Source organism: Chlorella variabilis (genome assembly GCF_000147415.1).
Source record: "Chlorella variabilis unplaced genomic scaffold CHLNCscaffold_11, whole genome shotgun sequence".
Classification (NCBI taxonomy): Eukaryota; Viridiplantae; Chlorophyta; class Trebouxiophyceae; order Chlorellales; family Chlorellaceae; genus Chlorella; species Chlorella variabilis.
The window spans coordinates 878,857-906,761 of record NW_005435077.1 but is presented as its reverse complement, the minus strand read 5'-3'; the positions used below and the strand labels follow the sequence as shown (position 1 = coordinate 906,761).

General features: G+C 68.0%; 6 protein-coding genes across 6 annotated transcripts in view; 4 read left to right on the top strand and 2 right to left on the bottom strand.

Moving 5' to 3' along the window:
• Positions 1-858: 858 nt before the first annotated feature.
• CHLNCDRAFT_52576 (hypothetical protein) lies at positions 859-2,330 on the bottom strand (the record flags this gene model as incomplete). Its single annotated transcript, XM_005847241.1, has 2 exons — positions 859-1,862; positions 2,063-2,330. 2 exons carry the CDS (start codon positions 2,328-2,330, stop codon positions 859-861), a joined length of 1,272 nt encoding a protein of 423 aa, XP_005847303.1.
• A 902-nt stretch (positions 2,331-3,232) lies between these two features.
• Positions 3,233-7,559, top strand: CHLNCDRAFT_134418 (hypothetical protein; the record flags this gene model as incomplete). The annotated part of the gene is made up of 14 exons (XM_005847410.1): positions 3,233-3,313; positions 3,459-3,562; positions 3,757-4,094; positions 4,241-4,404; positions 4,535-4,641; positions 4,818-4,916; positions 5,058-5,101; positions 5,932-6,026; positions 6,221-6,387; positions 6,592-6,655; positions 6,780-6,922; positions 7,062-7,128; positions 7,265-7,345; positions 7,488-7,559. The coding sequence occupies 14 exons, from the start codon at positions 3,233-3,235 to the stop codon at positions 7,557-7,559; spliced, it is 1,626 nt and encodes a 541-aa protein (XP_005847472.1).
• A 612-nt stretch (positions 7,560-8,171) lies between these two features.
• Positions 8,172-11,993, top strand: CHLNCDRAFT_134417 (hypothetical protein; the record flags this gene model as incomplete). Its single annotated transcript, XM_005847409.1, has 5 exons — positions 8,172-8,191; positions 8,467-8,782; positions 8,989-9,551; positions 9,697-10,921; positions 11,142-11,993. 5 exons carry the CDS (start codon positions 8,172-8,174, stop codon positions 11,991-11,993), a joined length of 2,976 nt encoding a protein of 991 aa, XP_005847471.1.
• A 2,688-nt stretch (positions 11,994-14,681) lies between these two features.
• On the top strand, positions 14,682-19,242 carry CHLNCDRAFT_35621 (hypothetical protein). The gene is made up of 15 exons (XM_005847408.1): positions 14,682-14,793; positions 15,051-15,173; positions 15,308-15,370; positions 15,592-15,684; positions 15,963-16,070; positions 16,320-16,433; positions 16,625-16,756; positions 17,000-17,052; positions 17,220-17,280; positions 17,441-17,605; positions 17,812-17,932; positions 18,121-18,234; positions 18,513-18,613; positions 18,892-18,961; positions 19,067-19,242. Exons 2-15 carry the CDS (start codon positions 15,087-15,089, stop codon positions 19,120-19,122), a joined length of 1,338 nt encoding a protein of 445 aa, XP_005847470.1. The 5' UTR covers positions 14,682-14,793; positions 15,051-15,086; the 3' UTR covers positions 19,123-19,242.
• A 93-nt stretch (positions 19,243-19,335) lies between these two features.
• Positions 19,336-23,992, bottom strand: CHLNCDRAFT_134414 (hypothetical protein; the record flags this gene model as incomplete). Its single annotated transcript, XM_005847240.1, has 13 exons — positions 19,336-20,243; positions 20,421-20,573; positions 20,752-20,776; positions 20,916-21,025; positions 21,202-21,299; positions 21,455-21,526; positions 21,680-21,735; positions 22,017-22,147; positions 22,316-22,433; positions 22,602-22,845; positions 23,031-23,162; positions 23,345-23,487; positions 23,618-23,992. The coding sequence occupies 13 exons, from the start codon at positions 23,990-23,992 to the stop codon at positions 19,336-19,338; spliced, it is 2,565 nt and encodes an 854-aa protein (XP_005847302.1).
• Positions 23,993-24,518: 526 nt separating this feature from the next.
• CHLNCDRAFT_52572 (hypothetical protein) overlaps positions 24,519-27,905 on the top strand; it is a gene marked incomplete at both ends in the record, with an annotated part of 6,165 nt that continues 2,778 nt past the window's right edge. The window contains 13 exons of the mRNA XM_005847407.1: positions 24,519-24,671; positions 24,752-25,011; positions 25,176-25,266; positions 25,434-25,557; positions 25,756-25,821; positions 25,976-26,022; positions 26,174-26,299; positions 26,497-26,560; positions 26,704-26,799; positions 26,951-27,053; positions 27,238-27,359; positions 27,516-27,584; positions 27,730-27,780. Coding sequence (XP_005847469.1) covers positions 24,519-24,671; positions 24,752-25,011; positions 25,176-25,266; positions 25,434-25,557; positions 25,756-25,821; positions 25,976-26,022; positions 26,174-26,299; positions 26,497-26,560; positions 26,704-26,799; positions 26,951-27,053; positions 27,238-27,359; positions 27,516-27,584; positions 27,730-27,780 — 1,372 coding nt within the window. The remainder of the gene's footprint in view (positions 24,672-24,751; positions 25,012-25,175; positions 25,267-25,433; positions 25,558-25,755; positions 25,822-25,975; positions 26,023-26,173; positions 26,300-26,496; positions 26,561-26,703; positions 26,800-26,950; positions 27,054-27,237; positions 27,360-27,515; positions 27,585-27,729; positions 27,781-27,905) is intronic.

Below are 27,905 nucleotides of genomic sequence, written 5' to 3'. Positions count from 1 at the left end.
GCATGATGGGCTCGCCACTCGTTTCACACCGCAGGCCAGGCCTCCAGTGGAAGCTGGCGCTGATGGGGGCCTCCCTGGCAGCCATGGCTGCCTGGAGGTGGTTGTGAGAAGGCAGGGGAAGGGGAGGGGTTGACGCAGGTGCACTTTTTCCCTTGGGCTCCCCGCGCCCACTTGGGGAGGCTGCAGGCCCAAAACACACGCCAGGGAGACGAATTGGGCAGCCCCCAGTGGGGGATGACGAAAAGGCAGCTGGTGGAAAGTTGTCCTGCGGTCGGCGGCTTCAGCCTTCTTGCACCCGCCTGAAAGCCAGCCCCTGTAAGGGCAGCAGGCCTGCTCCCATGCTCAAGTCGCTCTTCCCTCCCTTCAATTGGTCCCCCTCGTTGAGTGTTACCCTCTTCCTCGACCGCCTCCCGCCGCCGCTCCAGCGTGGAACCCGGTTGAGCTTCTGCTCGGGTTACATGCCATGGCAGCGCTAATCACGACAAGGGTTCATTTGGGGGAGCTATCGCAAGGGATCCATTCGCTGATAAACAGTTTAAAAGAGAGCATGCAGAGCCAGACGTCAAAACACTTTCAGCATTCAAGTTACGGTGTGATGCGGCGGGAGGGAGATCACGAGTGCTGTGCACAAGCGGGGCACGATGGTACACACGGCACCGGGAGGCAGGGGCTAAGCACCTGACAGCAGAGACCTGGGTGGGTGGGGGGCTTGGAGGGGGGCTGGGGTGAGAGGAAAACTTGCGTCTCCAGGGAAAATTGTGTGTGTGGAAGAGAACAACTGGCTGGGGAAAATTTTGGGTACCGGCAGAGGAGCCGGCCGTCATGCAAGGGGCACCCGCTTGAGCTTGGCTGCCGCATTCAGATGCGCAGCAGGCGGTTGAAAGATGCCAGCAGCCCCTTCCTTCGGCGCGGCGTCTCCGCCTCCTGCTCCTGCTCCTGCTGCGGCTGCGGCTGCCCAGCCTGCCCGTGAGGCTCGCTGGCGAGGCGCAGCATCATGGCATTGGGAGCCGCCGCCGTGCGCCTGCCATCATCCAGGGGGAAGCTGGAGGGGCGGCCCGCGGCGCTGGCAGCGGCGCCCGCTGGCCCAGCCGAGTAGCCTCCGTAGCCCGGGTCGGAAGGGAAGGCTGGGTGCTCGGCGGCGGCCGCCGGCACGCCTGCTAGCGGCAGGCGCGGTGGGCCGGCTTGCGGGCGGGCCTCTGCGGTCGGCGGCTCGTCGCCGAATTCGCTGTGCTCGCTGCTGCTGCGCTGCAGCCAGCTGGTTACTGCCTCTGCCTTGCTGCCGCCAGGCAGGTCTGGCAGGAGCGGGTCGGGGTCGCGGCGCCTGCCACGCAGCCCAAAGGGGCTGCCAGGCGGGGTGCCGCCCTCCGCGGCGGCCGCGCCGGCCTGCTGCCGCAGCTGCAGGCGCCAGGCGGCGTCGGTGTGCGGCGGCGCGGAGCGGCGGACGGGCCTGGGGGCGCCGTAGCCCGCCGCCGTCGGGCGCTTGCCCTGCAGCGTCGGCTCGGCGGCCCTGGGGGTGTCTGGGGCGGCCAGGGACAGTGTGCTGGGGTCTGGAGAGATGGCTGCCAGGCGCTGCGCCGCCGTGACCGCCTCTACAGAGCCGCGGGGGGTGGGCGGGCCCAGCATCGCATCGAGTTGCCCCTCCGACAGCGAGCGCTGCCTGCCCAGCTGCAGCAGCGGGTGGGACGGCGCCGCCTGCCTGCGGCGCGGCTCCGGCTGGCGCGCCAGCTGGCCCTGGCTGCGCGGCCGCTCCCGCCGGCGTTGCTGCTCCAGCGAGCGGCGGCGAGCCTTCTCGGCCGCCACTGCCGCCGCCACTCGGTTGATGCGCTCAAAGCTGAGGCGGGTGCCGTGGCCCTCGGAGCGTGCTGCGGCACCGCGGCCGGGGCTGGCGGGAGTGCCAGGGGAGGCTACGGGGCTGCAAGCAGAGGCGGATGCTGGCAAACCTGCAACAAGCGCAGCGGCAAGCCTAGGCACCCGCGTCAGTTGGGGTTAAGCCTCAGCTAAGCACAGTGGAGCGCGGAAAGGACGGCAGGAGCAGGCCACAAGCCAGCGACGCGATGCGTACCCGCGCCACCATCCTCTGGGCCGACCCTGCTGCCCCGGCGGCTGTCTGCCGCGGCTGCCATGCAGGCCAGCTCAGAGAGCTCCTTCTCAGTCAGGCCGCAGGGCAGTAGAGGGGTCAGGGTCTCGGAGCGAGCCATGGGCACCAGCGGGGCGCAGGGCGCGGCGGCGGAGGGCCGCACGGTGGCGGCTGGGGCAGTGGGTGTGCCGGCGGCCCCTGCGCCGGCGGCAGGCGGCTCAAACGGGCCTCCTGGGGCGTTGTCGCCCTGCATTCGTCAGGGGCTCTAGCCTGGCCTGGACGCCAGAAACGGGCAGACCCTGCCTGGACTGAGGGAGCAGTGCCTCGGCTGGAGCAGGCATCCAAGTGGCAGCGTTTGGGGCTTTTGGATTTGGAGGGAAGGAGAGGTGGCACTAGGGTGGGCAGTAGGGGCCCTTTCGGGGCAGGTGCCAGGGGTCTTCGAACGAGCAATTTTGAGATGGTGCATGTTGGATCCTGAAAGCTGCAACAATCCAATGCCACTTGTGACCTTGTGAGAAACAGCACATGCTCCTCCAGCTTCCAGGGGTACTGCGGCATGAGGTACACGCGGCGAGAAAGAGACACTCTATAGGGCTTTCCTGCAAACCAATGCCCTGTGCAGCATCTGTGTGGCAACCACCTTGATCAGACTCAGCCTTGCAGCACCAGGCTGGTTGAATGAACTTATTACAAATACAAGGATCGAGCGCCAGCGGCGGCGCCACGTCAGCGCTTGCCAACCAAACTCCCGACGGTGCGCTCAATTGCGCCACAAACTCGGCAGGTCGCCAATGCTCCTGCCCCGCTATGCCTGCGCCGCTGGAGTGCGCAAACCCCTGCAGTGTCTGGCCGCCAAAGGCAGCAACCGCAGCGCGGCCAAGGCCCAGCCAACTCACGGCAAGGCCGACTTCAAAGTCTGCCCGGTGTGCAACCGGCCGTTCCACTGGAGAAAGAAGTGGGCGGCGGTGAGCGGCGGGCAGGCGCCGCCTGTGAAGCCACCGGCTGGGGATATTTTAAAGCCAACTCTTGGGTCTGTGTTGCTGCGGTGTGCCTGCGTTCCCGCCCGGCAGGTGTGGGGCGAGGTCAAGTACTGCAGCGAGAGGTGCCGGCGGCGGCGCGGCAGCAGCCAGGGCGCCGACACCGGCGGCGGCGGCGATGAGCTCCCGTGACGCCGCGGGCGGCGGCGCTGAGCAGGATGTGGGAGACGTGGTGCACCTGGAACACGTGAACCTAGAGGTGAGAGGAAACCCAGGCAGGACAGTGCCGCAGCATGGGAGTAGCTGTGGGTGACCCAACCTCAGCCGCCAACCTCAGCCACCACAAACCCACGGCAGCTCTCGCCTCGGCCGCCGCTTTCCTGCCCACCCCCACCTGGCACCAGGTCCCCGACCTGGACCTGGCGCGGGTGTTTTACGCCGAGGGGCTGGGCCTGACCGCCGACCCCGACACGCTCGGCTGGCAGCGCGGCGGGCCCTTTGTGACGTGGTGGGAGCATCAAGCTGCTGCGCCTCTCTGCATGTGCTGCTGTGCTGTGCTGTGCTGTGCTGCTGTCCGCCTGCTGCGCATCCCAGCCAAGATCTGCAGCGCTTGATGCGTCGTGCATTGCTGCTGCCCTCATGTCCCTCGCACGGCGCCTGCCGCCAACCCGGCGCCCCCGCTCCTGCTCCTCCGCCGCTCAGGTACAACCTCGGGAGGCAGCAGCTGCACATCTGCAAGGGAGCGGCGCCGCAGAACACGCGCGGCACCATCGTGCTGCGCCTGCCCAGCCTGGCGCGCGCCGCGGAGCGGCTGGCGGCACTGCGCCCCGTGCTGCAAGACACCGCCTTCTCCTTCTCAGTGCAGCAGCAGCAGCAGGAGCCGGGGCAGGAGCGGCAGGGGGATGCCGCCCCGGCCGCCAGCCGCGGCGACAGCATCACAGCGGCCGACCCGTGGGGCCAGCTGTTCCTGCTGGTGGAGTCGGCGCCCGGCTTCCCCTTCCCCGCCGGCATCGTAGAGCTGCGCCTGCCCTGCTTCCCAGGTGTGTGGCAAGGGGTGAGCGGAGAGGCGGCTTCGGGAGCCGCTGCGTGTCGCGGCAAGCCGCAAGCTGCACCTGGTTGCTCCAGCTTGCTGCACCTGGTTGCTCCAGCTTGCTGCACCTTGCTTGCCCCGCCGGCTGCGCTGCAGGCACGGCTCACTTCATCGCCCGCTTCTACTCTGAGCAGCTGGGGGCCAGGGTCGTGGAGTGCAGCGGCAGCGGCGGCGGCGGCGAGAGCAGCAGGGTGCTCGTGGGGCCCGGCACCTGCCTGCGCTTCGAGGAGGATGCGTCCCTGGGGGAGCTCACTCCGCAGGTGGTCCCTGCTTTCGGCACATGCCGCCACCGCTCAGCCTTGGGCACATGTACCTGCTCCCCGGCTCTCCCTCCCGCCTCGTGTCAATGCCTGCCCCCTGCCCCCTTCCCCTCTCCACCCTGTACTGCAGGGGGTGGAGGAGCTGTGGACCGGCTGGCACGTGGCATTCTACACCACCCGCTTCTCCGCCGCTTTCCGCCAGACACTGGCGCTGGGCATCAATCAGCTGGACCACCCGTGAGCCCGGCAGCCGCTGCTGCTCTGCATGGCCAGCATCAGCGGCAGCCACGGTGGCCTAGAGGCTGCCGCTTCGCTGCAGCGTCGGAGTTCCCTGCGGGGCTGCTCGAGCCCCCCCAAACTGGGAATTCCCATTTCGACAGCCAACCCCGTCCCGCTGTCTGCCTGCTGCGCAGCTACCGCGACAAGTCTCCCGACCTGGCGGCAGCGCTGGCCAACCGCCAGTTCCGCTTCAAGGCGAGGCACGGCGGGCGGGGAGGCAGGCGGCGCGGCTGGTGCTGGGCGCGGCGCTTGGGGGCTGCCAGAGGGCGCCGGTATCATACGATGATCGCGGCGCTCCGCGCCTGCGGGGAGGCTGCGGAAGCCCCACTATGGCTGCTGCCGCTGCTGGCCTGCCCGCTGCCTGCTGCCTGCAGGATGTCCACCACCTGGATGCGTTTGGCAAGCGCGGGCAGCTGCTGTACTGCCTGGGCCACGAGGTGCGCTCCCTGCACCACCCCGCCTACCTGCGCCCGCTGTACAACCGGCGGGACTGAGCAGCTGCGGGCGGCGCTCCAGCTCGGCACAAGCTGTGAGCGCTGGCAGGGTGCTGCCTGTGCACATGCACATGCAAAGGCCAAGCTTGCCTTGAGGCTGCCAGGGGGGGCACTCGTAAATGCGCGGCCGACTTGGCGCAAGCTTGGCGTGCGGCGCGCCGCCGCCGGCAACTCTTGGAGCAAACTAGCACTGTTCAGAACCAACCTGTCGTGGTTTTGCTCTTGTGCTCATCTCCTGGGACAGCAGGCAGCTGAACCCGAGTGTGGGCCACACTGTATTGTGGGAGCTTTGCGGTAGCCTCCAGGAGTGGCTTCCGGACCAACCCTCTAACACCTCACATGCAGTTGCGCAAGCGCTAGAGGCCTCCCATGCAATTGTCTTGCGCTAGAAGCGCCTAGCCCTGCGTCTTGAGCTTCACAAGCTCCGCGGCGGCACATGCAAGGGGATCAGCAGCGCTTGCGGCTGGCTTGGGCTGTTGTATTGAAGCTGCTGCTGTTTTGCGTACTCTCGGAGGCTTGGGGATGGCCCACGGGAGCAAAGGGGGTGGCCCTGGAGCTTGGCAACGGTCATGTGCAGCGGGTTTCCCAGCGCAGGCGTCTCCAGGTAGGCGGGTGGGCATGTGGAGAATCGCAGGGCCAGGAGGCTCGCTGCCCCGCTGCATGCAGCCCTGCCCTGTGCAGCCTGGCTCCGCCCTGGGCGGGAAGTGCCCTCCCGCCTTCCCAGCCAGCCTGCCGATTCCGTCCCTGCTTGCAGCCATTGTGTTCAAGGCCACGTTCCGGGGAGAGATGGTGGCGGCAAAGGAAGTGGACCTCGGGCGGAGCGCCGCGGTGCAGGAGCTGTTTGTCACGGTAGGCGCCGTGCAGTGGCGCAGCTAGGGGTGGCGCCGTGGGGCAGAGAGTGCAGAGGTGCAAGGGGGGTGGGCTGGCCGGCGTGGGGTTTGTGCGCCAGAGGTCTTGCAGCGCAGCATCGCCGCTCTTTGGGTGTGCACGCACCCTGCCTGCGCCGCGCTGACCTGCGCTTGCCGAGCCGGCTGCGGCTGCAGGAGGCGGAGCGGCTGCACCAGCTGCGCCACGCGCACGTGGTGGCGCTATACGGCGTCGCTCTGAGCGGGCCGCAGGGCGTGCTAATCACTGAGTATTGCTCGGGGCGGGACCTGCACAGCGCGCTGCAGCTGAGGAAGGCGAACAGTAACAATAGGCTGTTTGGATGGTGAGCAGGGGCGGGATGGCCGGGGGTAGGTGGGTGTACCAGCATGGCCAAGGCCTGGCTGGCGTTTGAAAGGGGCCGAGCACGTGCATGGCATGCCTCAGGCATGCCAGGCATGCAACCCCAGGCTGGGGTTCCCTTCCATGTTTTGCGTGCACCATGTGAACACCTGGCTGCGGCTGCTGTCCTGCCCCGGCTTGGCTGCAGGTATGCCCGCGGCTGCTACGTGGCTCTCGACATCTGCAAGGCACTCAACTTCCTGCACTCTAAGGTGGGTTGAGGCACCTGTGCTGGTGCTGCTGCCGGGGCTCTGCCGCCTGTGGGCCAAGGTGCCAATCAAGCTCTCTCTGGGTGGCACCCACCTTGCTCGCCTCCTCGGCCCTGCTGCGCCGCAGCGCGTGGTCCACATGGACCTCAAGTCCGCCAACGTGCTGCTGACCGGGACCGGCACCGCCAAGGTCGCAGACGTGGGGGTGGCCCGCCTGCGCCATGCCACCTATTTGTCGGAGCTCCCCACCGCGGTCGGCACGTTTTCCTGGTGCGCCCCGGGGCCAGGCTGCGGGGGTGCGGCTGCCGGGTCAAGTCCCCTTGAGCTGCTCGCCCCTCCGAGTTGCAGGCCGTACCAAGCACTGCCCACATTCTTCCTCACATTGTTCCTGCCGGGCCCTGGCGCGCAGGATGGCGCCCGAGGTCATCACAGGCCGGCGCTGCACCTCGGCTGTGGACATCTACTCGTTCGGCGTGGTGAGCTGGCTGTGTGCAGCTTGAGCTGCATGCGCTGGCTACACACGCATGCGCGCGGCATGCGCGCGGCCGCCCTGCCTGCCACCCTGCCCTGCCTGCGCCCCATCTGGCACTGCCCTGCTACCTGGGCGTGTAGGTGCTGTGGGAGATCGCCACAGGGCAGCGGCCGTACCGCAGAGAGATGAGGATGCCGGCGGTGCCTGAGGAGTGCCCGCAGGTGGGTGGGCGAGGGGACCGCCGTGCGCAAGCTGGGGTAAGCACCGAGCGCAGCTGTACACCCTGTCAACCCTGACATGGTTGGGCTTGAGACGTGCCTGCAGTAGGTGGCGGACCTGATTGTCCTCTGCATGTCCCTGGAGCCTGCGGAGCGCCCCACCGCACAGCAGCTCATGATCCAGCTGGAGGGGCTGTGCAACAGCCGTGACAAATAAAGGATAGCAAAACAAGCGAGAAAGCGTGTCTCGTGCCCGTTCCGGCCAGGCCCCCGCAGCCATCCAATGCTCTTCCCTGAATTGCTGTCTTTTTCAAATATTTTTTCACACAATTGCTTCCCTTATCATTCCAGTCTACTTCCGAGCTTCTCTTTTCAACTTTTTCTGACTCTTTTACCGGCATTGTCTCTTCGTCGGGCGGCGCTGTACGGCGCATTACTGCCGCCCGAGTTTTTATCATATGCATTTCATCCCAGTCATGAGCCTGTGCAATGCGCCTCCGACACTTCTGTCTGTTGTTTTCACAGTAACCTCTACCCCTGACCCTGGATGTATGGGCGGAGTTGTCGACGGCGGCCTGCTGAGCAGGCGCAGCGGGCACCCACATCCCACTTCGCTCTCCTCGATTCAGCCACTTTTGTTTCCATCTGCGCACCATTCAAGCTTGAATCATTGCCCAGCTCGCTCTTTGCCTCGTGGACGGTTCTCCGCGAGTGACTCCCGCAACCCCGCCAGCAAGACCTTTCTGGAGCGCTGCCTGGCATTTGGGCGAGCCAGAGCACTAGCCAAGGCGGTAGCGGGGGCGCACACCGGCTGGGAAACACCGCTGCAATGGGCGCCCAGGTCTATTGGTGAGCGGGCTGCGTCTTCGATCACACCCCGAGGCGTATGGAGGGGTTTAGCGGCTGCCGCGGTGCCCCCGTGCCCGTGTTGTTGACTCGGCCAACCGGGCCTCGATTCAGAGCCCCTGCGGCCCGCCAGACCGTCGCAATCTCATGATGGCGGCGCCGCAGCTCACCCGGGTGGCTGCACCGGCCCGCCCGGCTGCCCGCCCACAGTAGCCGGCACAGCTGCCGCCGGCGCCGGCCGTCACAAGTCCCGTGCCCCTCCCCTGCTCTGCCTGCAGCTTGGACGCCAGCGCCTGCAGCCTGCTGTCAGAGGACTGGGGCCCAGGCACCACGCGCTTTCACTTCCAGCGGGAGCTCATCGCCTGCCAGTCCCGAGCCTGCCTGTCGGACAGCGGGCGTCGCCGCTTCCTGGAGCTGCCCCACGGCGCCAGGGGCGGGGAGCAGCAGCAGCAGGTGGTGCTGATCACCAGCAGCGGAGGCAAGGCAGCCGTGGCGCTGCACCCGAGCCCCGAGGCGGCGGCGTTGCAGCAGGCCCTGGCAGGGGTGCGGCCCGACGGGGAAGCCAACCTCGAGGCGGCATTGAAGCTGGCCCTGGTGGGTGCTGCTGCTGTTACCTGCCTGCGCCTGAGTATGCGCCTGAGCCTGCCTCTTCCTTTGTCATCTATTGCTGCCGTGGATGTGCGACCTGATCTGGCAGTGCCACAAGCCGTGTCGCGCTGTGCGATTGGTGGGATGTGCCGCATGTGCCCACGCTCCCACCCTCCCTTTCCCACGCCCCTACCTCTGGTCCATGCCTGCAGCTGGTGAGCCGCTGCTTCCCGCCAGGCAGCACCCACGTCACCGCCTTTGTCGCCAGCTCCGGGGCAGCAGCAGGGCTGTGTGCAGACCACCCAACGGCGGCGGCGGCAGAGCTGCAGCAGCGCTACAGCGCAGCTGGCATCACCTTGGACGTTGCAATCCTGTGCCCTAGGGAGGAGCTGGGCGCCGGCGGCGCGGAAGCCCTGGAGGCGCTGACTGGCGGCGGCAGCAGCAGCAGCAGCAGCAGCAGCAGCGAGCATGCCGGTGGCACCGGCATGGATGCCGCTCCCGCCAGCAGGCTGGTGTGGCTGGCGCCGGTGGAGGCTGCTGTGGAGAGCTGGCAGCAGGTGGAGCCCGCTCTGGAGCTGCTGGAGGGGCAGCGCCGTGGCGGCACCAGCGAGCGGGGCCGCAGCCGCGGCCTCGGCGCGGCGGGTGCCCTGGGGCGCGCCACGGCCGCGCTGCCGCAGCGCATCAGCCGCGCCCCGCGCGCGTTCGACCCGCTGCGCCACCCGCGCGCGCCGCTGCTGGCGCTGCGCAGCGGCGTGCAGCAGCCCGCGCTGTGCAGGTGGGCGGGGCGGCGCTGCCTGCTGAGGCCTTTGCGCTGCGAGCGGGCATGCTGTCAGGCTTAGAGCTTGGCGCCTGCTGTCAGGGACAGAGACTGACTGTTCCTGTGCTGTGCTGCCCTGGCATGTGCCGCGCATGATGTGCAGGGGCGAGTCGCTGAGCAGGCTTGGCCACCTGTCGTCTGACGGCATGGTGCGCCCCTGGCTGCCCACCTACTCGTCTCTGGGCCAGCAGGCGCGCGCGGCTGCCGCGGGCGGCGGCGACGCCGGCGGCGGCGGCGCCGGCGCAGACGCGGCTGCCGGCATGGTGTATGTGGAGGTGCAGCCCATCCCCAAGTGGCGCACGCTGCTCAAGGTGGCTGCGGGGCGCATGCTGGCTGCGGGGTCGGGCTCCAGCTGGTATGCCACCGCCTCCTCTGAGCTGCTGCACTCTCTGGATGCGCTGAGTGTGCTGGAAGAGGAGGAGGAGGAGGGGGAGCAGCGCGGCGCCTCCAGCAGCGGCAGCAGCGACACCGGCGGCAGCGGCGAGGCCGCCAGCAGGAGGGCGAGCGGCGAGGGCGGCGCGGCGGCCGGCAGCCGCGCGGCGGCTGTGCAGTACCGGCCCGACGCGCGGCGCGGCACGCTGCGCCTGCTTCAGGCTCCCAAAGAGCCCGAGCTGCTCAAGCTGGTGTGGTCTCCAGACCCCGAGGCAGCGCCAGGCGTACCGGCGCCTGCCGGCCAGCAGCAGCCACTAGACATGTTTGGCGAGGGGGCAGCCGCCGGCGGCGGCAGCAGCGCTGCGCATGCTGCGCTGCTAGGCTACATGCCCGCCTCTGCGGTGGCAGCCTCGGCGGCGCGAGGTCCGCTGGTGCACGAGGGCTGTGAGCTCTGGGAGACGGCGGCAGAGTGGGACTGGGAGCTGCCCCTGCCCACGCAGCCAGCAGCAGCCGTCGGCGGCGTGGCGGCAGCACTGGCTGGCGCCGCAACGGCGCCGCCTGCGGCTGTGGAGGCCAGGCAGCTCCCCAACGGGGCGCAGGTGGTCCTGGTGACGCCCGCTGCCAGGCAGGGACGGCACCGGCCGCCTCGGCCGGCAGCTGCCTTTTGGCTGCAGCAGGGGCTGGGCCCCACCAGCCTGCAGCTGCCAGCCTACGGCACCGCCTCCAGCAGCCCTGCAGCGCCGCCGCCGCCGCCGCCAGCAGCTGACGCCCCCTCGGCGCCACCGCCGGCGTCCGCCTGCCCAGAGCAGCGGCAGGACGAGGAGGCAGCCGAGCAGGCACAGCAGGCGGGGTGCGCGGCAGAGAAGCTGGCCGGTGCGCTGCTGAGCCTGCTCCGCGGCCCGCCGGCTGTGGACCTGCGCCGCCTGCGCCGCGACGTCAAGTCTGGCGCCATCCAGGTGCGGCGCCTGCTTGCTTGTGCCCTGCCCTTCCCTGCCCTGCCCCCGTGCTTGCCCGACCCGCTCTTCTGCTCTGCACGGCAACACGTTTTCTTCCTGCAGCTGTGCTGCTGCTCACGGAGCCACCTGCATTCAGATCCGTGGGGGCGGCGCCTCGGTCCACCACACTTCTCACCCCCAGCTGGCCCCGCTGCTGCCGCTGCCTGTCTTGTATTTGCAGGTCACTACCATCACCGTGGGCCCACTTCCCGCGGCGTTTGTACGGGACATTGTGGCCACCCGCAGCGCAATGATGGGCAGCACTGATGTGGAGAACCTGGACTCGTGGGGGGACGGCAGCAGCGTGGAGGAGCGCCGCGCCGATGGCGGCAGCAGCGGCGTGAGCAGCGCAGCTGCCGGCAGCAATGCAGAGCGGCAGCCTGGCGGCAGCGGCCAACCCGAGGAGGCGGCGGCTGCTGGAGAGGGCGGCGACGCGGCCGGCGGCGCGGCTGCGGGTGCGAGCGCGGCGGCCAGCGCGGCGGCGGCGGCTGCCATGCAGCAGCACAGGTCTGCCGTGCTGTCCCTGCTGCGGCGCCGCCTGCACAGGCCGCAGACGGGCGGCAAGGCCGGTGGCGCCGGGCCCAAGCTGGCCGACTCGCAGCCTGCCGCTGCTGCCGCAGAGCCGCCTGCAGCAGATGGCGCCCCGGATGCTAGCGCAGATGGCAGCGCAGGCCAGCCAACCGCCAAGGGCCCGGCGTCCCCCGCTGCAGCCATCCCTTGCACTCCGCCGCCGACCGCCCACCCTGCGGGGGGCAACACCATCGACAGCTGTGGCAGCAGCGCCGCAGACACGCCGTTTGGTACCCCCATGCACATCCTTCCCAGCCGCCTCCTGCACCACCGTGGCGGGGGCGGCACCGGGGACGAGGCGGGCACCGCAGGCGTCGACCAAGCAGCCGCGGAGGCGGCCGATGGCGGCCACGGCGGCCTGCCCGGCGCCGGCGTGAAGCACGATGGGCCCGCTGTGCTGGTGGGGGCCGGCGGGCAGGGCGAGGGCGGCGAGGGCGAGCCGTCCATGTTTCAGCTGGAGTGAGCAGCCGGCGCCTCGCACGCCACGCATACCCACGGGCACACCTTCCCCCGTCTCCTCATGGGAGCGGCTGGGTAGCCAGGATTGTGCGATGGCACTTGCAAGTTTCAATTTCATTCCACCGCTCCATCCGTCATCACAGAGTTGTACATTGCGTCTCGCACACCACTGTTTCCACCTGTTTGTTGTTGCTGGCCTGCACCCATTGTGTCGCGTGCCCGCCGCTTCAGGATACCGGGCGCCTCTGCCTGTTTGCCAACCGCCATTGCGGTAGCCCATCTGTCTCCAACTCTGCAGGCAGCACTCCCCGTGTACACTACATGACCTGCCATTTTCCCATTGTTCTGTCCAGCCCGTGCGTTGAGTGTACACTAGCCCTGCTCGCGTCGTGGAAGCAGACCACAAGGGGGGCGAGAGCGGGTGGGCTTCACATCGTGATCCAGAGAACATCTGGATCCTGTTCCTTCCAGTTCCGCCCCCTCTCTGTAGCATTCGACGGCTTCTCAGAGCCGGTTTGCAGGACGAAAAAAACAGAGCATTGGAACGGCGAGCAGCAAGGGAGAAGGGGAGGGCCAGGGCCAGAGGCTCCCGCTAGTGCTGAACAGAAAGGCGTGGGGCCCAGAGGGTGGAGAAAGCGGCGGCTTGGCAGCAAGCGCAGCCGCCCATGTGCAGAACTCAATTGGTAACGCTGCGGCACCGCCGCCAGAGGGTGCCGCTGGTGTGGTAGAAAGTCCGTCGGAGCTGCACGGATCCCTTGCATGCAATGCACATCGTCACCGGCCCGCCTGCCGCCGCCGGGCCGCCTGCCGTGCCTCCTCCTCAGCATCCATCTGCACAAGGCGGGGGTGCAGGCAGGGAGGGCAGTATGCGGGCTGGCTGGCATCCTGGGGCAGCATGCAGTAGCTGCACAGGGGTTGCAGATGCCCCTGCGTTGCGCAGGCAGCCCCAGACTTGACAGCAGCAGCGTCGCGGCAGCGGCAGCAGCGGCAGCAGCAGCAGCAGCAGTAGCAGCAGCGGCGGCAGCAGCAGCAGCAGCTTGCCTGGTCTGCCAGCGCCTGCTGCTCCCGCAGCCGCTGCATGTCCTCAGGAGACAGCCCCCGCCGCGCCGACATGCGGCTGCGCTGCAGCGCTTCCTCCTCTGAAGCCGGGGAGGGAGCCAGGCAGCCAGGCGGCACGTCATCCCATGCACCGATCGTTCACCTGGGCGCCGCAGCAGGCGTGCAGCCCACGCACAGCGCACAGCAGCATCGACCAACCAATCCAATGCATCAAGCAGCCAACCAGCCAAAACCAAAAGCAGCAAAGCGCCTAGTTAAGCCAAAACGCACGGCATGCCACATTTCTGCGTGCTGACCTGGCGCCAGGCTCTTCCTCACTGCAAACGGGTGGTTCTCAGGCAGCTCAATCGACTCCAGGTCCAGAGGCGCCATGTCCCTGCAGCAGCAGCGGCAGCGGTAGAGCCTCGTAAGCACGGCAGGGCGCGCGCACACACGCCTGCGCGCCGCCTCCCAGCCTGCCAGCAGCGAGGCCCCGCTGCGACCCCCGGGAACACCCCACGCTCGCCTTTCCACCTCGCGCTGCCGCCGCCGCCTCGCCGCCTGGATCGCCTCGTCGCTGAGCTCCTCATACTGCATCTTGCGCATGCCTCGGATGGCGGCTGCAGGCGGCGGCGGCGGCGGCCGGGGCCAGCACATGCTTCCAGGTGAGCACGCGCGTCAGCCAGATGTACACACACAGCAACAACAGCATGAGCTTGCAGACGACTGTTGAGCCTTACAAGGGAGCATGCTGATGGAGTGCAGTGCGCAGCGCAGTGCAGCCAAGGCAGCACTCTGCGGGGAGGGCGGCGCAGTCAGCAGGTACCGTCCCGCTTGGCCGCCGCCCACCTGTGTAGGCGCGATCGTCAGCCACGCCACCGCGCTTGAACCCCCGCTCCTCCAGCCTGTTGCCGCCCGACCTGCGGCGCAGAGCAGCAGCAGGAGGGCAGTTGGAGTAGAGGAGCATGGGGGGCTGAACGGAGCGGCTCTGTCCCGCTTGCCACCTTTGGAGTTGATGGCAGCCTCAGCCAGGGAGGATAACAAGAGAAGAACAAAAAAAAACGAACAATGAAGGCGCTGGAGCGCCCAGCCAAGCTCACATGTTCTTCTTCAGCGCCTTGGCCGCCCGCAGTGCTGCGATGATGCCCAGGAAGGCCAGCGCGCCTGTGATGTACCAGGGCTGCCCTGCGGGCTGCGGCGCCACCTGTCCCGCGGGGGCAATGCCCTGGTACAGGTCTGCCTCGCTGAGGCGCCTGCCCGCTGCCACGCGCAGGCGGGAGGGCCTGCAGCGGGGCCGCCGTGCCGCCGCCGCCTGCGGCGCCACCCCCGGGAAGGTGCGGCGGGAGGGCAGGGCGGCGCTGCCCGCCAGCCCCAGAGGGATCAGAGCGGCTGCCATGCTCCAGGGGCTGCAGGGAGGGGCCTAGGACAATACAGGATGCGCAGGTGCTCGAATTGTCGGCTCGAAATTGGCGGCCTCGATTGGTCCCCAACGGCCCGAGGATATGCTGTCTGCCCTACCACAGTGCTGCTACGATATGCCACAGACCGCTGGATCGCCGAAGGTGTGGGGTAGCCTCCAGCCTGCCGCTGCCTCGCTGGCAAAGTTGCCATGCCGCAAGCAGGCCTAACGCCGATCTTCTGATCGCCGGGCGTGCTATCAGGGTGCCTGACGTCCTCCCTGCACGCGATCTTTTGGCCAGACCCTCCCTCGGTCTGGAAGATCCCTCAGAGTCAGCGAGCTTCCACCCAGGCAGCACCACACAAAGGTATGCAGCTCCTGCTGGCTGGCTGGCCGGCGAGGCAGCCCGGAAGGGGGACAGGCCGTGGGGTTGGGGTGTCGCGCCTCTCCACTGCCTGCAAACAGCGGGGCTCCTGGACGAGGAGCTGATGGTGGCAGCAAGATGAGGACGGTGGGATGGGTCCGGCCTGCAGGCCGCTGTCGCCCATGTGTCGCTGCCGCCGCCACCTGCAGCCGCTTTCACTGCCGCACGTCTCCCCGACGTCATCGCTCGTCCCCTTGCAGGCCATCATCCCCTCTGGTCCGTGACCTTCTGCCAGCATGGATGAAACGTACGATGCCATCGTGCTGGGCACGGGGCTCAAGGAGTGCATCATTTCGGGGCTGCTGTCAGTAGACGGCTTGAAGGTGAGGAAGCTAGCTCCCCCTGTCACGTGTGGGGCGCCACCGCTGCGCTCCCGACTGCTGCTTTAGTTTCTGCCTGCCTCCCTGTGTGCCTGCGGCCTCTGCGCCCACCCCGCTCCTCCAAAGCTGCTGTGCAGGTGCTGCACATCGACAGAAACAACTACTATGGCGGCCAGTCGGCCTCCCTCAACCTCAACCAGGTGGGTGCTGCGCAAGGCGGCGCTCCTGGCAGGCAGCTGCGTGTGGCGACGCGCCGTCGGGTTGTCCAGGCCGCCGCCGCCACTCCCGACCCCTCGAGCCCCTGCCCGCTGCCGCGACGCACGCCACCCGTGGAAGCTGCCGGCGCCGGCGCCGCCGCGCACAGGCGTCGCGTGCAGGCAGCCACCCACGGGGCGCCCCTGCCCTGCCCCGTTGCCTGCAGCTCTTCGAGCGCTTCCGGCCCGGCCAGAAGCCGCCTGCGGAGCTGGGGCCCAGCCGGGATTACAACGTGGATCTGGTTCCTAAATTCATCATGGTGAGGGAGGAAAGGAGGAAAGGAGGGTGGGCTGGGCTGGGCTGGGCTGGGCTGGGCTGGGGTGACGCGGCTGGCCGGCTGGCCGCGCCACCCGCTGCCAGCTGAGGTCAAGGGGTGAAGCCCGCTCCTCACGCAGCAGGCGCAGCAGGCGCTGCTCGCTCCTGCCCCCTGCCCCGCCCCTCCACCCGCCACCTGCCGCCTGCCAGCCTCCGACCGCTGCCAACTGCCCCCTGCCTGCTGCCACCACCTGTGTGCGCCTGCCCCTCTGCATCCCGCAGGCCAATGGAAACCTGGTACGTGTGCTGGTGCACACCGACGTGACCAAATACTTGGAGTTTAAGGCGGTGGACGGGTCGTATGTGCTGAACAAGGCGCAAGTGCAGAAGGTGCGTGCGTGTGGGGTGTGTGCGTGTGCGGTGGCGGGTGGGAGTGGGCGCCCCACACAGCATGCCTTGCGGGAGTCGTGCTGGGGCGTTTGTATGAGTGTGTTGGGAGGGGAGCGGCGACGGCGCAGCCGCCTGCTGCTGTGGTGGGGCACTTGCGGGTCGGCAGCAGAGATGCGGTACCCCCTCCCTGTCGCAATCGGCATGCCGTTCCCACCCCCGCTGCCAGCACTGCCGCCCCCTGCCCCACAGGTGCCCGCCACCGACTGGGAGGCGCTGAAGAGTCCGCTGATGGGCCTGTTTGAGAAGCGGCGCGCCGCCAAGTTCTTCTCCTTCTGCCAGCAGTACGACGAGCGCAACCCGCAGGTACGGTGGGCGATACGATTGGGGGGAGCCCTAGGGGAGCAGCTCAACACGCACGCCCCGCAGCTACCTGGGGCGGCGCCGCCTGGCGCCCCTGGCACCTCATCCCGCCTCCCTGCGCCACACCTTAACCTGCCTCGATGCACAGCCCAACGATGTGTACTGCCTCATTGTGCCGCTCCGTTGTACCGCAGACCTGGCGCAACTGGGACCTGTCGCGCATGACCATGCACGAGCTGTACGCGCAGTTTGGCCTGGATGCCATGACCATCGACTTCATCGGCCACGCCATCGCCCTGCACCAGAACGACGCCTACATGATGCAGGTGGGGCAGCCGTGAGCTGACTGGGGGTGGGAGGGGGTGCCTGCGTGGCTGGGGGGCTGTTAGCCGGCTGGTTGTTGGGCTGGTTGGAGGTGGGGTGGTCTGGTGGGAGTGGCTTGGGGTGGGCTCGCTGGTGGCCGGGTGGGGTCCCCCTTGCCTGGGAGGCAGGTGGTGAAGGATGGGCGCGCCTGCGCTCCGAAGCCCGTCGGTCCAGCCTCCCTGCCTCCCCTTCCCTCCCTCCCGCAGCCGGCCATGGGCACTGTGCAGAAGATCAAGCTGTACTACGACAGCATGATGCGGTTGGTGGGCGCTGAGCTGGCGGCTGCTGAGCTGGCGGCGAGCCGCGCGTGACCGGCAGGGCTGCTGTGGAGGTGGCGGCGCAGTGCCAAGGCGCCAGGCTGTGCCGTGCTCTGATGGGCCCACCGTTGCAGACAAGTGTGCCGTGCTGCGGCTGCGCTGCTTGCAGGTATGAGGGCCTCACCTCACCCTACATCTACCCTCTCTACGGCCTGGGAGAGCTGCCGCAGGTGCGCTGGCTTTGGCTGGGTGGTGTGCTTGTGGTTGGGCGGGGAGGGAGGGCGTGGGGCAGTGCTGGATTGGTCCGGCTTCCCACGCGAGCCGTCGTGGCATCCCCGCCCCTTCCACCCAACCCACTTCCACTCCCACCCCACCCCCAACCCCCTGCAGGCCTTTGCGCGGCTGTCTGCCGTGTATGGCGGCACGTACATGCTGGCCAAGCCCGATGTGGAGGTGGTGTATGATGAGGCAGGGGCGGCGGTGGGGGTGAGCAGCGAGGGAGAGACGGCGCGGGCCAAGTTTGTGGTGGGGGACCCCACCTACTTCCCGGACAAGGTGGGTGGCAGGGGTGGGGCGGGTGGATGGGGTGCATGCTGTGTGCAGCGTGGGTGGGGTTTAGGGCGCATTGCACGTGGGCGGGGGCGAGGTGGGCTGCTGGATGCGCGGGAGAGCAGGGCGGACAGCCTGGCAGGGAGGTGCTGCAGCTGGCTCGAACCCCCTGCGCGCGTCTTCCCTGCCGCCGTCCCGCCTGCGTACCGCAGGTCCGCAAATCGGCGCGCGTGGTGCGGGCGATGTGCATCCTCAGCCACCCCATCCCCTCCACCAACGACAGCCACAGCGTGCAGATCATCCTGCCACAGAAGCAGCTCAACCGGCGCCACGGTGAGCTGCCCTGCGGGCGCCTGGTGCCCTGCCTCCTTCCCTCCCTGCCTCTTCCGCTCTGCCCTGGACCTCGCCCAGGCCCTTTCCAGCTTCGTTCGGGAATCATCCCTCGCCACCCTCCCTGCACCAGTTCATGCACTCGCTCCTCCCCACCCCGCCCTGCCCCACCCCACCCCGCCCCACCGCAGACATCTACGTCTTCTGCTGCTCCTACTCCCACAACGTGGCCCCTCGGGACAAGTGGATCGCCTTTGTGTCCACCACCGTCGAGACCAGCGACCCCGCCAGCGAGCTGGCGCCAGGTGGGCGTGGCGCCCAGGCCGGCCGGCTGGGCCGGGCAGAGCTGGGACGAGGCGGCGCCTGCCCGCCTCCCGCACCCGGTGCAGCGCCGCGGCGGCGTGGCCAGCCAGTCTCGCACGCACACACACAGCGCTGCCGTACCGGGCGCGCCACCTCATCTGCCACCATCACCGTAGCCGCCTCTCCACATCCTATCACCCCCTCCCTCACCTTCGCTCCCCTCCCACCTCCCTGACCTGACCACCACCACCTGCTGCCTTCCCCTGGCTGCTCCCGGCAGGCCTGCAGCTGCTGGGGCGCATCGACGAAAAGTTTGTCGAGGTGGTGGATGTGTTTGAGCCGCTGGGGGATGGCAGCGCCGACAAGGCCTTCATCTCAAAGGTGGGTGGGGCGTCTGGAGCAGCGACAGCTGCGGGGGCTGGCTGCTGGGCCCGGCGGCCGCGCCTGCCGCGCCGGCACCGCGCTGCCCTGCGCCTGTCAAACCCGCTGCCGATTCAAGGCGTGGGCCAAGGGGCTGCCGAGCTGGCACTCTAGCTCCCTCCTGCGGCGGCCCCATGCTGCTCCAGCCGCCAGCTGCCGCCGTTCCCCAGCGCTCCTCTGCTTGGCGCTGCCCGGCCCTGCCCTCAGCCTACCCCTCACCACCACCACCATGGGTGCAGGGCTACGACGCCACCAGCCACTTTGAGACTGAGATCCACGACGTGCTGGACCTGTACCAGCGCATCACCGGTAGGTGGCCTGCCCTGAAGGCTGTGGTTCCTCTGAGCAGCTGGTGGGGTTGTGGCAGCGACGAGCGCGTGCCACGTGTCGCCTGTGCCCACCCACCTCCCGCAGGCAAACCGCTGGACCTAGAGAAGGAGGACCTGGGCAAGCGGCAGGAGGCGCAGTGATGGTGCCACCTGGTGGCGCTGACCTGGCGGCGCCGACCTGGCGGTCCTGCTGGTGGCTGCCCTCAAGCTTGCGCACGCACACACATTCTCAACCCTTGGCCTGTAAACCGATCACTGATTGGAATGGTCAACAGCCAACAACTTGTTCAGCGCATGTTGAGAGCAACAGAAAGGGCAGCACCCCATGTCGAAGGTGCAGCACGTCACAGCCATTCAATACCCGAGGCGGTCGTTGAGAGCTGTGCGCCCATCGCCCAACTGGTCCTGCGGCGGCTGCCACTCCTCAGCAGCCTCCCCGCCGCCGCTGCCGCCACCCTGCTGCTGCTGCTTGCGCTGCTTGCGCTGCGCCTCCCACTGCACCCGCTGCCGCTCCTGCGCCGCCTCGTCCTCCTCCTCCTCTGCCGCCACGCCGTGCCTGGCCCGCGACAGCAGTGCCAGGTCAGCAAGGACCTTGGAGGCGGCATCCGGCGGCCCGCTGTCGCCGGCTGCCGCTGCCGCTGTCGCAGCCGCTGCATCAGCGGTGCCCTTCTCGGCCGAGGCCTCCTTCTGCTTTGCCAGCGCCGCAGCAATCATCTTGCGCCGCCGCTCAAAGTTGCTTTCTTCTGGTGCCGCCGCGGTCGCCGCCGCCTGCTGTGCGCCCACAGCAGGTGCTGCCGCCTGCCGGGCTGCTGCTGGCGCTGCTGCAGGCGGCTGCGGGCGCTGCCGCAGCTGCAGCCCGCCCACCTGACTCTCCTCAGCCTCCAGCTTGTGTGTGCTAGCCACAGCCTTGGCCCGAATCACCTCATTGGCGGCCTTGGTGGCCGCCGCCGCCGCCAGCCGCTTCTCATCCTGCTCCTCCTCCTCTTCTTCCTCCTCCGGCACAAACGCTTGCTCCTCCTTCTGCCGCTCCTTCTGCCGCTGCTGGCGCTGGCGCTCCTCCGCCTCCCTCCGCTGCTTCTCCAGCGCCAAGTGCTTCTTGGCACGCTCCGCAGCAGCCACCACCGCCTTGGATCCGGCCTTGAAATATCCGTCTGGGTCGGCGATCTTGAGCAGCCGCTCGCAGCGCGCCAGCTGGGCGTCCACGTCAGCGAGTTCCTTCTTCACCGCCGCCACCTTGTCGCTCTCCAGCTGCACTGCCACATCTGCAGCAGACGGGCACATGGGAGGTCAGCGGAAGCAAGCACCAGCGCGCATACAGCGTGTGGCAAGCAAGAAGCAGCACAAGAAGGATGCAGCAAACAGCTTCAACCACTGAAGTTACTGAGTACGGAAGGTTCACAAGCTGCCGCTCCGCCCTCACTGGCAGCAGCCCTGCCTACCAGACATGAAGGCATCGAGAGAATCCTCCTGTGCCGCAGCTGCAGCTCCCCCAGCGGCAGCCCCGCCAGGGCCCACCACCGCTGCCACCGCCTCCTCCTGTTTCAGCTCCTCCAGCAGGCGTTGCCGCTCCTCCTGAAAAGCCTCCTTCTTGCCTGCAGGGCGCCAGCAAGATAGCAGCAGTTGCGATGGCGGTTTGCTACCTGGCAGTGCCTGCTGGCAAGCATGCCGCTGGCTGCGGCAGCCAAGCGTCCTGCCAAGCTCCCTGCTGGCTGCAGGAGGCAAGCAGGCCGCCTAGCATGCTATTGAGTTGAACTGGCGTTGGTGGCTCACCCCAAAGGGACGCCGCATCCTCCACCTGCAGAGCAGGCAGGCAGTAGTAGAGAAGCAGCTGGAGCGGAGGAAAGCGTCAGCAGCCAGGCCTGCAACCACTCAACAGGAACCGAGCAGGCCTGAAGGTTGCCGCCCAACACAGCTCATGGTCCAGCTGCGCTCACCTCCTGCGGTGCGCCAGTGGCGGCCTTGCCCCGCTTGCCGCCGCCTGCGCCGCCGTGGCCCTGCCCGCCCTTGGCAGTGCGATCGTAAAAGGCGTCGTCGTCGCTGCTGCCTGCAATCACGCAGGTGCAGTGAATCCATTACATGCTTGCTGCTGCAGGACGGGAAGGTAAAGGTTCGCTGATTCCAACAGCGTTAGGGCCCGGTGGCTGGAGGGCGCCACCGGGCAGTCCCCGGTACGCCCGCTGGTGCCTTCTCCAGCCACCCTGCTGGCGCATGCCCACTCACCCTCGTACTCGTCATCGGAGTCCCGCCGCCGCTTCTTCTTCTTGCCCTGGCCCGACGCCGCCTTCTCCGCAGCTGCCTTTCGCTGCCCAACCGCGTTCCTGCAACACCAAGTGCGAGATCGTTCAAGCAAGCCGACCTGTTTATTGTGGAGGGCACCCGAGCCGCCTCCGCAACGGGAGTCGAGGGTACCGCCCTGAGCCGTCCATCAACCGCCCCTGCACTGCACCCTGCACCGTACCGCCATGTACCGCACCTGATGGAGTCTGCCAGCTGCTCCTCCAGCTCCTCCAGCTCCGCCATCGACTTGTCAATAGCCTGCTCATTCCTGAGGCAACCCACCCGGCCAACCAGCAGACAACGTGCTCAGGTGCACGGGACTGCCAGCAGGACAGCAGGCCGCCAGGCGCTGTGGCCGGCGGTCGTGACCAGCCCTGAGTGCTTTCCATCCCCAACAAACACAGAACTGCTAAACACCCACCTGACCAGGGTGGAGGCCTGCCCCGCCGACAGCTCATCCATGTTCTGTTCCTTGGCCTGCGGTGGCACCAGGCAGCCAACAGCGGTGGGCAGGCAGGCAGCCATCAGCAGGCGTGCCAGCCTAGGAATGAACCCGAGTGTCAGGCGAGCACAATTCTGCCCAGGCAACACTGCCCCCAGCCGGCAACCAACCAAACCAACCGCCAGGTCAACCACAGCAGGCCCCAGTGTGCAGAGCAGTGCAGCACAGCGCAGCGCACCAAGCCGCCCTTCACCTCCTCCGCCACACACATCACCACCGCACACTGTGAGACACACACACACACACACACACACACCTTGATCTTCTCGTTCTCCCGCTGCAGGTTCTGGATGCGGACCTCGTGCTTGCGGATCTTGTCCGCCACCTTCTGCTGCTTCTCGCTGAGGCCCTTGGTGGCGGCGTACGTGCGCCAGTCCACGTCCTCCACTGCGGGAGACCACACGGAAGAAGGTAAGAAGGTACGTGGTTAAGGAGCCAGAGAACAGGGAGGAGGCAAGCAGCGGCCTGCCACGGAGTCGCAAGCACAACACCATAGCGGTCGGGTACAGCTGCTGGTTTCGGAGCCGCCAGGTGGCGCCAGGCTGGCGCACTCACGGTCCTCGTCCTCGTCAAAGGCATCCTCCCCAAAGCCCCAGGACGCGCCCCCCGTCAGCGCCACCTCCATCTGCGCCTTGGAGACAGCCTCCTCCCGCTCCCGCCGCTCCGCCAGCGCCTGCAGGCAGCGGCGGCAGCGTTGGGAAGCGGCAAAGAGCTGGAGCAGCGGCAGCAGCGCAACTGGAACGGCTGGTTGCCAGCAGATGGCACCATGCAGCCACCCGCCATCCACGACAAAGAAAGGTCTGCCAGGGAGCAGGCACTACTGTTGGTACCGCCGCAGTACCTTGAGCGCCGCCTGCTTCATGCGGTCCTCCCGGCTGGGCCCCTCATCCGGCATCAGCTCGGCAGGCCCCCCCAGGATGTAGGTGCGGCTGCTCTCCCCAAACCGCAGCTGGTCGCCCACCCGCAGCGGCAGGTGCTTGCCCGCGGGCACGCGCTGCTTGTTCAGGAAGCTGCCGTGGGTGCTGGCTACGTCGTACAGGAAGGCGGCGCCGTCCCGCCCCCTGAACTGCAGTACCGCATGCAGCCTGCAAGTGCGGGGCGAGCACAGCGCAGAGCCAGCCGGGTTGGTTGGGAGGCAGCATGTGCGGTTTGGTTGCCCGGCGGGTCGACAGCGAAGTGGAGGCACATGCTCTATGGCCCCCAGTGCACCAGCAGGCCAGGCTGCGCAATGGCAGCAGGCGGGGCGGGCAGCGCAGGCGGGTGGCCGCACCTGCTGCTGCTGGGGTGGTCCATGACTATGTCGTTGGTGGGGGCTCGTCCCAGAGTGAAGTGATCCCTCCCCGCCAGCTGCACGGTATCCAGCATGGCGCCCCCCTTCATGACCTCCAGCACGTACGGGATGCTGCAGCACCCAGGGAGGAAAGCGGAGAAGGGGAGGGACACGTGAAACGAGTGTGCAGTGGATAGAAAGCAGAGCAGGCGCGCCTGGCGGGCTGGCAGGCTGGCTGCCATGAGAGCGCATGTCGCACGTGCATGTGGAGCGCAGGTATGGGAAACCGCGCGGAGCATCGCAGTCGAGCTCACCCCTCGGGCACGCCGGCCCAGTCTGGCAGCTCGTAGGAGCCGGGCGGGCGGGGTGGAGCATCCTCGCCTGCCGCCACTGCCGCCGCGTGCTTCGCCGCCGCCTCGGACTCCCGCTCCTGCTGCTCTTGCTTAGCAGCGATGGCCTGCAGCCAGCGATCAGCGATGCGCAAGTTTCAGGACGGGCGAGGCAGGCAGCTGATGCATCATTGCCTGGGATGCTCGGCAGGCAGGTTCCCCAGGCTGCAGGAGCAGCAACGCTACCGCACGCCTCACGTTTGCTGCCGCCTCCATGACCATGCGCTCGCGCTGCGCCGGGGTGGCGTGCTGGGCGGCCCTGGCTGCGGCATCTGCGGCGGCCTTGGCGGCGGCGGCTCCCGCCTGGCGGGTCGGCGGCGCGGAAAACTTGGGCGGCGGTGGTGGGGCGCTCGCGCTGCCGCTGCCGCTGTGGTTCCCATTGCTGCCTGCCTCCCCACCCTGGGCTGCTGCTGCTGCTGCGGGGGCTTGCTCCGCCGCTGCGGACGCCTCGGCTTGGCGCTCTGGCTCGGGAGCGAAGCGAGGCGGGGGCGCAACAGGCTTGCGCGGAGGAGGAGCCTTGAATTCGGGCTTGTCCGCCTTGCCAGGCGCCTCCCCCTCCTCACTGCCGACCATCTGGTGCGCGATCGGTCTGCTGAAGCTCAGGCAAACGCCCACGCAGGCCTGGCCCGGCGATGGATGGATGTAATAAAGCATCAACGAAACGAGGAGGACGCACTTGCATTGCATGCTGCCGCTGCGCTCCGCCACCCAGCGTGATGCCGCCGCCTCCCATTGCCGGAGCCTGCAGCTGATGGCCTTCACACAATCATTGCCTGTTGTGTTTGTCTTGTATTGCAGATGCACTGGGTCCACCTGGCATCTTTTGAGCGGTGCCATGGGGCCAGCTAGATGTCACCTTAGTGCCGCCACCACCTGTTGGTCGTCTGCCGCCAAGCAGTATTCGTGTGCCTATAGCCCACCTGGACTCCCGCCCAGCATGATCCTGTCACAGGATCAATTCAAACTCAACACAGCGCACAGGGCCATCTATTTAACTCATATGCACCGTCACCGCCGCCTGTTGCCAGCCTGGGAGGCGGCACTTGCCAATGCGGCCCTGACGCGGCTGCATGCCATCGATTGATTTTTTCCACACCACATGTCGAATTTCAACATAGCTGGGGGCCGGCGGGGCGGTTTCCTGCTCCTCCGGTTCCTTCTCCCCGTGCTGCTCCTATTCGCCGTCTGGCAATCGGGCGTCCTGCGCATGGGAAAACGCACGGCCACAGCTGTCCTAGTTCGGGGTGATGAGGTGCGCTCTGTTGTGGCTGGACCGCCGGTGCCAAGCGCTCTCACCGCCGCTGCCAAACCTGTTTGCCTGGTGCGCTGCAGGCGCAGGCACAGGGTACCGAAACGATGGCAGCAGCGCAGGACACAGCGGACGCCCAGGGCGGCGGCGGCGGCGGCGGCGAGGAGGGCGGTACGTCTCTCTGGGTGGATGCGTGGGCCAGTGGTGACGGCCCCACCCTGTCCAAGGCCGAGATAGATGAGCGCTGCGCGGGCACCAAGGCCAACTGGTGCCGCGGCTACTTCCTGCAGCCGCCCATACCCGCCAAGCCGCCGCCCCGCGGCAACAAGACGTGCCTGTGGGGGTGCGGGCGCTGCCTGCCGCTGCTGCTGGCGCCGAAAGCGGCCATGCTGCCGCGCCTCTGCTGCATGCTCCTGCGGCTGCCCAGCCGTACCTGGATCTGCATGAATAGCATTCAATTGACCCACCGTGTTGCCCACCACTGGCGTTGATTGACTCGCTTCGCAGGTGCAATTTTGTGGGCGTGTGTGACCACTATAGCGGCTGGTGCCGCTGCCCGGCCGGCTGGACGGGCGACCACTGCAGCACGCGCATGCGGGTGGGGAAGGGCCTCCAGCAGCTGGAGGAGCCCCTTTGACCGTTCCGTGCGGGCTGCCCATGCCGCCGCCGTGTACTAGCACTCCTGCTGCCCCCATGCGTGTCTCTGCGCCCACATCCCCACGCTGACCCACCCACACCTGCCACCACCCGGCCCGCCGCTTGCAGCGGCCATGCAGCCAGGTGCAGCGGCAGGTGGGTTCCTTTGAGCCCCACAGCGCCCCGCTGGACTACTCCCTGCCCGGCATTGTGATCAACTCGCGCTGCGCCCAGCTGTGTGATGAAGACATAGGTGAGCGGGTGGGCGTGCGGCCATGGATGGAGGTGCTGGCAGGCGGGCAAGCGGGGGTGCTGGCAGAGGTTGGAGGGGGGCATGGAGAGGAGCACCCGTCTTCCATTGGCCGCTTTGCATGAGCTTGCAGGGGCCAGCAGCTGCAGGGCGTGCCCACTCCCTCATCAAATATTGTTTGCTGCCTGGCGGCTGCTGCAGGCTACTGCTTCTGCAACTCCACCATGAAGTATGGGCACGAGCTGGCGCCACCTGACGCCCCGCCAGGTCAGCGGGCGACCGCCAGGCTGGAGCGTGCAGGAGGGCAGCAGCAGGAGGGGTGGCCTGCTTGCTGGCGATACATGCTTGGCTGGAGGCGGGTAGAGGCAATGCCAGACGGCAGACTGACACCGCTGCTGCCGGCGGGCATGCTGCCATGCAGGCACCCCGCCCACACGGCGTGGCCGGCCGCTGGGCTTCCACTGCCAGGTGCGTGCGTGTTGAGGGCGCCGCTGCGTGTGGGGCGGGCTTGCCACAGGTGGCGCAGGCAGCCACACTCCGCTCGTGCCGGCACCCGGCGCCTTTTCACCCAGTGTTGGCCTGTGGGCTGTGTCCCTCCATCTCGTCCCCCGGCGTGCAGCCCAACAAAGGCCCCCAGGGTCAGGGCCTGCCCTTTGGGTGGGGAGACAAGGACCCTCAAGATCTGTGGGGGCCCGAGGGCTGGTGCAACGCCGACAACCCCGCCCTCAAGTGCCCCTGCATCCTGGTGAGCACCGCGGTGTGGCGGCGTGCCCCAGGGCTGCCTTGCAGTGCAGGCTCGGCGGGTGTGCCTGGCGGTGTGTGGTGGTGGTGGTGGTGTGGTGGTTGGCAGAGGGATGGGAAGCGGCTCGCCCCGCCGCTTCTTGGCTACCGCACCTTCGACCACTGGCTGCTTGGTGAGCCGCGCATGCGGTCCGGCTGCAGGATGGCTATGCTGGGGAGAACTGCGACCAGTACAAGGAAGCCTTCTGCGCCAACCAGTGCAATGGTGGGCAGCAGCGCGGGAGCAGGGCGGGCAGCGCAACATGCCGTGGCGTGGACATAGCAGAGCAGGAGCATGCCAGAGCAGCCTCCATCTGCTCGCACACCCTGCCTGCCTGCCTGCCTGCCTGCCTGCCCGCCCGCCTGCAGGCCACGGCGAGTGCAACATGGGCTTCTGCAAGTGTCACGAGGGCTGGTGGGGCCAGGACTGCGCGTACCGCACAAATGACACCGAGTGGACCCCTGGTGAGCGGGGCCGCCGCGGCTTCTACCCGTGCAAGGTTCCCGGCACGCCTGCTGACCGGCCCATCGATTGCAGTGTGTGCCGCCTGGCTGGCCTCCCCGCCTCCCTCCTGCGTGCCTTTGCACCAACCCACCGCACCTCCCGAGTCTGCAGGCTACGAGGATGGGGACCGGCCCTGGACCAAGCAGTTTGTGGACACGCCCGCCTCCAGAGACCCGGAGCCGGGCGCCACCCGCCTGCGCCCGCTCATCTACGTGTGAGCGCCTTGTTTGGGGAGCACCTGTGCTGTGCATGCCGCCGGCTGTGCGGGTGCATGGTCGGCCTGCGAGGCCGGCATGCCGCGCGCTTTGCCCCGTCCCCAGCAGCAGCTTGCCGCCGTGCCCAGCGCCTGCCCTCCCTGCCTGCCCGCCCACCCGTCCCGCCTGCCGCACGCCATGCAGGTATGAGCTGCCGCCCATTTTCAACCAGGTACTGCTGCAGTACCGAGTGGACCATGGCTCCTGCGTGCACCGCCTTTTCACCGACGGCAACGGCACAAATTGGGAGGACAGCGGGGGCTACCGTAAGCTGCCCGCCGCACCCGCTCGCTCCCGCTCCTGTGTTTGCTGGCGCCTCTGGACCGGCATGTGCCCTGCCTTGCCCACCGCGCTGCGCTGCGGGTGGCGGCGCTGCTGCTGCGGCTTGTGAGCATGCCCTGCTGGAGCGGACCTGCCTGCAGTGGCGGAGACGGGCCTGCACGAGGCGTTGCTGCAGAGCAAGCACCGCACTCTGGATCCGGAGGAGGCAGGTGGGTGGGGGGCAGGGTGGGGAGCGGGTGGGTGGGGAGCGGGTGGTGGGCATGCAGGGAAGCGGCTGGCACCATGCCATACAGGTGGGGAGGGCGCTGCGCCTTCGCCTCGCTCACGTGCCGTCATCCTTCTGCTGTGTGCCAGATTATTTCTACATCCCAGTCTACTCATCATGCTACATGTATCCAATCCACGGTGAGATCAGGGAAGCCCTGGGCTGGCGTGGAGTGGTGCAGGTTGCCCAGAAATAATAGTGTAGAAAGGGGGGGGGGGGGGGGGGGGGGGGGATTTTTTTTCGCGGGGGGCCCCCCCCCCCCGGG

What these genes read in the sequence shown, in the direction of transcription:
- CHLNCDRAFT_35621 (XM_005847408.1), top strand. Translation starts at nt 15,087, where the DNA reads ATGGATGAAACGTACGATGCCATCGTGCTGGGCACGGGGCTCAAGGAG. An exon ending in CCTCCCTCAACCTCAACCAG is followed by an intron (nt 15,371 to 15,591) that starts GTGGGTGCTGCG and finishes CGTTGCCTGCAG; the next exon opens with CTCTTCGAGCGCTTCCGGCC. An exon ending in ACGACGAGCGCAACCCGCAG is followed by an intron (nt 16,434 to 16,624) that starts GTACGGTGGGCG and finishes GTTGTACCGCAG; the next exon opens with ACCTGGCGCAACTGGGACCT.